At 33.7% G+C, this 9,908-nt stretch overlaps 1 protein-coding gene across 1 annotated transcript; it reads left to right on the forward strand.

The window, feature by feature from the left end:
• The first annotated feature begins 1,462 nt into the window (after window positions 1–1,462).
• Window positions 1,463–2,775, forward strand: LOC119987805. Its single transcript, XM_038832718.1, has 3 exons — window positions 1,463–1,468; window positions 1,607–2,542; window positions 2,584–2,775. The coding sequence occupies exons 1-3, from the start codon at window positions 1,463–1,465 to the stop codon at window positions 2,773–2,775; spliced, it is 1,134 nt and encodes a 377-aa protein (XP_038688646.1).
• The last annotated feature ends 7,133 nt before the right edge of the window (window positions 2,776–9,908 follow it).

The raw sequence follows: 9,908 nt of genomic DNA on the forward strand, positions 1-9,908 counted from the left end.
AAGTGGAACAATTGAGGCACACCGAATGCCGAAGCACTCGTTGACCAAGTGTATACAAGTAGACGTAAGGTCACAATCACACACAAGGGAGGATCCATTTAAGGAAAGTGTACTCCCAAACAACAAGGATATCCGAACACCTAAACCATTAGTGGGTTGTACACCCCACACCGAACAATGTGATATAAGAACAACACAACCAACAATTGTCCACAAAACTTGGGTCAATATATGTCATATTACAATACAGTCAAACATTTACAAATGATATAATTTTTGTATCATTACAAGAACTTACTTTAACAACAACAACTTACTTTAACAACAACAACAGTACAATTGGGTTGTACCCAAAACAGTTTACAATACAATTTTCCAAAATCTCATCTTGCGGTCCAATAAACTCGGGATCCTCCTAGGAGTCTCACAATGTTCAGCCCGAAGCCCCGGCATCACTCCCAACCCCTCATCCATTGAACTCCACAAGGGTGTAAAATATGCAAATTATTGGTTTTGAATAAATTTACAATTTTCCTCTTTAATGCATTAAAAGAATTTGATGCAGATAAAAGTATTTATGCAATATCTTTGTTACGAAAATTCATAATAAAACATGATGGATGCAAGATGGTCTAAACCCACAACAATGGCTTAGGCCACAACAACAAGTCCTTGGAGGAAGACAAAGAATAATAGAGGCCAACAATTATTCATGGACAACAATCAAACAATTGTAGGAACAAGGAATTTAAGAATTTTGGAAGTTCCTACAATGATTCAATACAAGGCATAAAATAAATTATTAAAGATATACAAGGAATTATTAAAGAAGGTGGTAGTTTCCCTACCTCTTATAGATACAAACTTCACCAGCTTAAGCAATAAGCGTTAAATACTATCCAATGAGGCAACCTAATGATAAAATAACATATTATGACTTAATTTATCAAGTCTACATCAATTTAAGAAAACCCCCAATTTAGGTCAAGAACCCTAACATTGTAATCTAACAATTTCTAATCAAACTTATATCTATAGGGATAATAATTCTTACCCAGGTGTTAAGACCCTTGAAGAAGTCCCAAGTGGACAAACATAAAGGATTTATGGTGTCAAATCCCCTTTGTTTTAAACCCAAACAAGATCAAAGAAGTAGGTTCAACTTTCTTAACTTAGGAAAGACGAAGTAAATTAATTTTGTGAGTGGAACTAGGTGGCGGTAGTGGCTGGACGACTGACTGGAATTGGTTGGTCGGAGGTAATTGGGCGGTTAAGTCGTGATAGGTAGCGGTGGCTGCTGATGTTGGTAGAGAAGAAATAATAAAGAGAGGAGAAAGCATAACACCTGTTTTTGTTGTGATATATATATATATATCATAAAGTGGATGATAATTATCTATATACTATTCACTTTTACACTTTATTGCCAAATGTCAATATGATGTACATGTGTAAGTAATATATGAAGGTAAAAGATGTATATATATTGTAAAAAGCTATTTTGCATGGGATATGAATATATATATAAGAGAAAAAACAAATACGCTGGTGAACACTTTTGATTGTATCTATATCTCATTCTATATATTTCATAATATGTTATCAGCACGAGGCTCTACCTGATCAAGATCCGTACGTAATCATTCCAATATTCAATATTGTTCTTCTAAGTGGTAAGTATAACTATCCTATTACTATCACGTCCAACCTCACAAAACTTGAGTTCTTGCCTCTTGATGTGTCTGGTGAAAATTACTTATCATGGTATGATGATGTTGAAACTCATTTTGTGGCTTCAAATCTTAGCAAGACTATTATAGATGGAAGTCATGAATCTCCCCAAGACCGGGCTAAGGCGCTAATCTTTCTACGCCGTCACCTTCATGAAGAATTGAAATCTGAATATCTTTCAATTAAAAATCCACTTGACTTGTGGAAGAATTTGAAGGAGCGATATGAGCACCAGAAGTGTGTAATCCTCCTAAATACTCAGTTTCAATGGACTAATATGAGATTACAAGATTTCAAAACTGTTCGTGAATACAATTATGCTATGTTTAGAATCACTACACGGCTGAAATTGTACGGTATTACTATTACAGAAAATGATATGTTGAAAAAAACATATACTACTTTTCATCCTTCAAATATGCTCCTGATGCAGCAATATCGAGGAAAACAGTTTACTAAATATGCAGAATTGATTTCATGTCTTCTGTTGACAGAACAGAATAATGAACTTCTATTGAAAAATCACCAGTCACGTCCTACTGAAGCTGTTCCGTTCCCTGAAGCGAACACAGTTATGTACAATGGATGTGGAAGTGGACGTGGACGTGGAGGTAGACGTGGACGAGGTAGAAGCCATTGGCATTATCATTATGATTGTGGGAATTTTTCTAATACCCACAATGCGCTAAACCACCAAAAGAAATTTGATAAATTTGAATCAAAGCAATCAAATCCTAAAGATTTACCAAATAAGTTCCAGAAGGACAAGGAAGATATATGTTATAAATGTGGTGGTTCGGGCATTGGTCACGTACTTGTCGTACACCTCAACATTTGATTAAACTTTATCAGGAGTCAATCAAAGGGAAAGGTAAAATGGTGGAATCCAATTTTGCAGGCAAGATGGTGGAATCCAATTGTGCATACTTTAATAATGAAAATGAGTTAAATGATTTAACTCATCTTGATATGGCTTATTTCTTTGATAACGCTGAGGAGAATGTTGACCTTCTAGTTGGGGATGGATCTATGCAGATGGATTGAAGTTACTTTGTTTAAAGTTTAAATTTTCTGTATTTCATGTAAATATTATAATAATGTTAAATAAGTCTTAAAGCATAAAGCTTGTACATACAAAATATGTAAATAATAGTTGTGTAATTATCTTTCATCTTTATATGAACATATTAAATAATATACGTGATATTTTCATATTTTAGAATCATGGATCTCACCACTACATTGGATGATAGCATTTTGAGTAATGAAGATGGATGTTTAATAGATAGTGCAACCACTCACACTATCCTTCAACATGAAAAATATTTCTTACAATTAACATTTCTTGAAGCAGATGTTAACACCATCTGAGGCACTTCTAAATTATATTGAAGAGGCATTATATTCCCCCAGATCAAAAGGAATTTGCTCAGTTTTAAAGATATTCACCGAAATAGATATCACATTGAGTCTAATAGGGAAAACAATATAGATTATCTATATATTACTTCAACTGTCTTAGGCCAGAAGCTCATGATAGAAAAGTGTGCATCTTTATCTTCTTGTTTATATTATATAAGTATAAAATGGATTGAAACACATACTGTAGCCTACCAGAAGTGGCAACAAAAGTATTTTGATCCGAAGAAATCTATACTATGGCATGATCGTCTCGGTCATTCAGGTTCCACTATGATACGTAGAATAATTGAAAATACAAGTGGACACCCACTACAAAACCAGAAGTTTTATATACCTAATGACTATACATGTGTTGTTTGTTCAAAAGGAAAATTAATTATGAGACCAGCCAACCTGAAGATTGGCATGGAAACTCCTAGTTTTCTACAACGTATACAAGGTGATATATGTGGACCTATTCATCCTTGATGTGGACCATTTCGGTATTTCATGGTTTTAATAGATGCATCATCTAGATGGTCACATGTTTGTTTGCTTTCTACTCGTAATGTTGCATTTGCTAGGTTACTAGCTCAAATCATTTGTTTACGTGCACAATTCCCAGATTATCCCATTAAGTCAATACGACTGGATAATGCTGGTGAATTTACTTCTCAAACTTTTAATGATTTTTGCATGTCACTCAGAAATGATGTTGAGCATCCTGTTGCTCATGTTCATACACAAAATGGTTTAGCAGAATCTTTAATAAAACGCTTACAATTAATTACTAAACCACTACTCATGAAAAGTTAACTACCTGTTGTTGCTTGGGGACATGCTATTTTACATGCAGCATCTTTAATTCGAATTCGACCTTCTGCATATCATACATATTCACCTTTACAATTAGTGTTAGGTCATCAACCTAATATTTCTCATTTACTTGTTTTTTGGATGTGTTGTTTATGTTCCTATTTCACCTCCTCAACGTACTAAAATGGGACCACAACATCATCTTGGTATTTATGTTGGTTTTGACTCACCTTCTATTATTAGATATTATGAACCATTGACAGGTGAGATTTTCAAAGCTCGATTTGTTGATTGTCATTTTGATGAATCAGTTTTTCCTCCTTTAGAAAAAAGAGAATTTTCAAGCATATAAACATAAAGAGATTGATTGGAATACCTTCACACAAGCTCATTTTGATCCCCGTACCAAACAGTGTGAACATGAGGTACAAAGGATTGTGCATTTGCAAGGTATAGCTAACCAGCTACCTGATTCTTTTACTGATACATCAAAAGTGTTACAATCACATGTTCTAGCTAGAAATGCACTAGCACGTATTAACGTCCCAGATGGACAAATAGAACATAATGAGATACAACCACGTCAGAAATGTGGCAGACCAATAGGTGTGAAAGATAGATTTCCTCGGAAGAGAAATGCACAGGTGTCTACTAAACCTCTTGAAGAGGATGCACTAGCAAAGCTAGCTCCTGAAGAGTTTATTCCAGAAAAATCCATATCCCAACATTCAACACAAGAAGTGGTACCTTCTGACAAGGTACCAATATCTGAAAATAATTACAATGAGTGCTCTATGCATAATGATGAAAGTTGGGATAGACGACACATTATCATAAATGATATATTTGCATATGCAATTGCAGTTGACATTACCAATGGTACTGAGGATCCTGAACCTCAATCTATCAATGAATGTCAATGTAGACATGATTGGTTGAAATGGAAAGATGCAATCACAGCAAAATTAAATTTTCTAGTGAAAAGAAAAGTTTTTGGACCAATAGTCCGGACACCAAAAGATGTTCAACCCATTGGATATAAATGGATATTTGTGCGCAAAGGAAATGAAAAGAATGAAATCACAAGATATAAAGCAAGACTTGTGGCACAAGGTTTCTCGCAGAAGCCAGACATTGACTACGAAAAAACATATTCTCCTGTTATGGATGGAATCACCGTTTCAATTTCTAATTGGTTTAGCTATTACTAAACGATTAGATATACGACTAATGGACGTAGTCACAGCATATTTATATGGCTCGTTAGATGCTGAAATATATATGAAAATCCCTGATGGTTTTAAATTGCCAGAAACAAAATCAAAAGAGTTATATTCCATTAAACTTCAACGATCGCTATATGGATTAAAACAATCCGGACGTATGTGGTATAACAGACTCACAGAATATCTTGTTAAACAAGGATATGTACATGATTTAGTTTGTCCTTGTGTTTTTATCAAAAAGACAGAGTCTGGCTTTGCAATAATTGCTGTATACGTTGATGATCTTAATTTAATTGAGACTCCTGAAGAGCTCACTCACGCCGCTGATTACTTAAAAGCAGAATTTGAAATGAAAGATCTTGGAAAGACTAGATACTCTCTTGGTCTACAGATTGAGCATCTGTCTAATGGTGTTTTTATCCATCAATCAAATTATACCCAGAAGGTATTACGACAATTTTATATGGATAAAACTCACTCCTTGAGTTCTCCTATGGTGGTATGTTCACTTGATATTAACAAAGATCCATTCCGACCTGCAGATAAGGAGGAGCCATTACTTGGTCCAGAAGTACCCTATTTAAGTGCTATTGGTTCTTTGATGTATCTTGCTAACAATACACGTCCTGATATTTCATTCTTAGTTAATTTATTGGCAAGATATAGTTCTGCTCCTACTCGAAGACATTGAAATGGAATCAAGCATATTCTACGATATTTACAGGGAACTGTGGATTTAGGCTTATATTATTCCTTTGATTCTAAGCTTGAATTAATAGGATATGCTGATGCCGGATATCTATCTGATCCTCATAATGCGAAATCCCAAAATGGTTATATTTTCCTCTATGGAAACACAACTATTTCTTGGAAATCTATGAAACAGACGCTTACAACTACTTCTTCAAATCATGCTGAGATCATAGCTCTTTATGAAGCTGGTAGAGAAGCTATGTCACTACGACGAATGACTTGGTATATTCAGAAAAATTGTGGATTTCCATTGATCACAGATACTCCGACAGTAATATACGAAGATAATGCTGCTTGTATAGTACAACTCCAAGGTGGCTATATTAAAGGTAACAATATTAAGCACATTTCTCCAAAGTTTTTCTGTACCGATGATCTCCAGAAGAAAACAAGACAAGTAAATGTCCAACAGATCCGTTCTTGTAATAACCTAGCAGATTTATTCACTAAAGCCCTGCCATCAACAACATTCAAGAAGTTGACACATAATATTGGTATGCGCCAACTCAAAGAACTTTCCTGAAGAAAGTTACATATAAATCAGGGGGAGTAATCACAACATTATGGATAATACTCTTTTTCCTTTGCTCAACGTTTTTATCCCACAGAGTTTTTCGTTGACAAGGTTTTAATGAGGCTATTCTAGCCCACATGGATCCAAGTCAGACATAAGAAGGATGTACTCTTTTCCTTCACTAAGGTTTTTATCCCACTGGGTTTTTCCTTAGTAAGGTTTTTAACAAGGCATATTTACCTTGTGTTAATGATCATCCAAGGGGGAGTGTTGTGATATATATATCATAAAGTGGATGATAATTATCTATATACTATTCACTTTTGCACTTCATTGCCAAATATCAATATGATATACATGTGTAAGTAATTTATGAAGGTAAAAGATGTATATATATGGTAAAAAGCTATTTTGCATGGGATATGAATATATATATATATAAGAGAAAAACATATGCGTTGGTGAACACTTTTGATTGTATCTATATTTCATAATAGTTTTCACGATTTTGCTGTTCATTTTTTTTCAAAAGACTAAACTGCACTCTAGTTTTGTATATTTACAATTATGCCACAATCTATTTACAGCTTTACCCTTCTATTCAATTTACTATTCTTTTATGATCTATATTCATAACACTATATGACTCAATGGATGGTACTACTAAGGACACTTGTCCGTTTTAACGGACCCAAAAATACGAGTATTACAAAAATAGCTCAAGTCAATGGTGATTGAGAAACATGCCAAATTTTCATAGTTTAACAAGTCTAAATCCTAAATAAAGACAAGAAATATAAATCTAATAGACGTAAACTCCACTGCACTGTCACGCCTCCGACAATCGATCCTGAATATCCTCTTGACTTGAGTGGGATAGAAGGAAAAGAAAAGAAAGGGATGAGCGGAAGGCCCAGTAGGGAAATAAAATTAGAGCAATCAACAACGAGAAATAGAATTATAATACCAGAAGGAACCGTACTAGATTCAGGTCTCTATAAAGATTCACAGCACTCAAAGTGCCATAGAAAATAAACGTGACACATAAAAGTAAGAGTATGGATAAACAATTGCAAGGTACAATGACCAATATGCATCATGATATGAATGCAATTTACAATATATATACATTTAAATATTGTATATATTTAAAACAACAAGTTGAACAATTGAGGCACACCGAATGCCGAAGCACTCGTTGACCAAGTGTATACAAGTACACATAAGGTCACAATCACACACAATGGAGGATCCATTTAAGGAAAATGTACCCCAAACAAGAAGGATATCCGAACACCTAAACCGGTAGTGGGTTATACATCCCACACCAAACAATGTGATACAACAACACAACCAACAATTGCTCACAAAACTTGGCTCAATATATGTCATATTTACAATACAATTCAAAACATTTACATAAATTAATGACTTTGAATGAAATCACAAATTCCTCTTTAATGCATCAAAAGAAATTAATACAACTAAAATCCTTTATGCAATATTTTCATTACAAAAAATCATTGTAAAATATGATGAGTGCAAGATGGTCTAGAGGCACAATAACAGACTATGCCATAAGAACACATCCATGGAGGAAGACAAAGAATCATATATGCCAACAATTATCCATGGACAACAATCAAACAATTGTAGGAACAATGAAGTTTAAGAATTTTGGAGGGTCCTACAATGATTCAAACAAGGCATAAAAAGAAATTATCAAGAGGATAAAAGTTTTTCCTACAATTATTAAATAAAAGAAAAATAAAGAATTATCCGAGAAGGTGGTAGTTTCCCTACCTCTTATAGACACAAACTTCACAAGATTAAGCAATAATCTCCAAGTACTATCCAATGAACCAACCTAATGAAAAATAATATATCATAACTTAATTTATCAAACCTAGTATCAATTTGACAAAAGCCCCAAATTACTTCAAATACCCTAAAATTATAATCTAACAAATTTCTAATTAAACTTGTATCTAATGAGATCATAGTTCTTACCAACTTGTAGAGACCTTCAAAGATAGTTCCTAATAGAGAAAAAAAAAAAAGAAGAAAAGAGATTCAAGTGTTAAATTCTTCTTTGTTGTAAGACCCAAAAAGTTAAAGTCTCTTGGTTTAGAACCCATTGAAATAAATAAAAGTTGTGGTGGTTTCTTACCAAAATAAGGTGGTCAGCCGGTGATCGGAGGTGGCTGCAAGTGAAGTTGAGATGATGGTGGAGGAAGAGGGTACACGGTAGAGTGAGGAGAATAGGAGAAAAAAAATGTGTGATAGGGTTTAGTGTAGTATGTTCGTACACTTTAATATAGAATATATATATATATATATATATATATATATATATATATATTTTAATCTATATAGCTCTCTCACTATAACCCTGACTTCTCTGTCCGGCAAATATTTTTTTTTTTATCTGATTATCAAAAGGACAATCATGTCCTCAAGTTATAACAAAATTACAAACTGTCCCTTTCTCATATTTACTACTTTACCAATATTCCTATGATCAGAAATTCTCCTATGTGGATCAAAAGTGTGGACCAAGTTTGTGGACTTGTTTTTCAACCATAGATGTGATGGGTCCCATAATAAATGTGTAGCCCCCACTTATGTTGTGATTGATTACAACCATTGGATTTTGGTCCACAAACTTGGTCCACATTTTTTGGTCCACATAGGAGAATTGCTATTCCTATGATTTACTTCCATCAAATTTTAATATTTCTAAATTTATAATTATTATAACCTCTATAATACTATGTGACTCAATGGATATGACTACAAGGACATTTGTCGGTTTTAACAAACCTACAAAATACGAGATATTACACTGACCTTGCACAGTCATGGATAAACATCAGTTTTGCACGTCAACAATAATTCCTGCAGTAGTTAAGAATGACTGGCCTAGAATAAATATCAAGAATGATAAGTCAATACCTGAGAAAACAAAACAACAGCAATGATATTATATTCTGTCAAAATTATCTTTTAACTAGTTGCATATGAACCCAGCCAAATTCTGTCACCGTCAATGTCATTGATCATCTCATAGTTAGGGCAAATACAATGGTTTGTTATTTATTGACCCAACAAAAATATTGATCCGGTCCCATCTCTATTACACAAAAAATCAAGTTAAACACGTATTTCAATACAATCACATCAACAACCATATCAACAAAATACAAATTTCTATACAATTTCTCTTTCCACCCAACATGGAGGCTAACAACATTCCATTCCTTCATATTATCCACAACAAAACTATATCAAAACATCAAATATTAATACATCCACATTAAGAAAACACTAATCCCAATACAGCCACATAAACAAAACATATTTTACAATACAACCACATCAACAAAATACAACATCTTTGTTAGGCCAATAACACTTTACCATTGCATTTGTCCTAACCCAATGGGAATTTGGCTCATCTTCTATGT

The sequence above is a fragment of the Tripterygium wilfordii genome, chromosome 21 (assembly GCF_013401445.1).
Source record: "Tripterygium wilfordii isolate XIE 37 chromosome 21, ASM1340144v1, whole genome shotgun sequence".
Lineage (NCBI taxonomy): Eukaryota > Viridiplantae > Streptophyta > Magnoliopsida > Celastrales > Celastraceae > Tripterygium > Tripterygium wilfordii.

Bases quoted from the DNA above. Each gene is read 5' to 3' on its own strand.
- LOC119987805 (XM_038832718.1), top strand. The intron at 2,543-2,583 runs GTACTTGTCGTA...AAACTTTATCAG, and splicing joins GTGGTTCGGGCATTGGTCAC to GAGTCAATCAAAGGGAAAGG.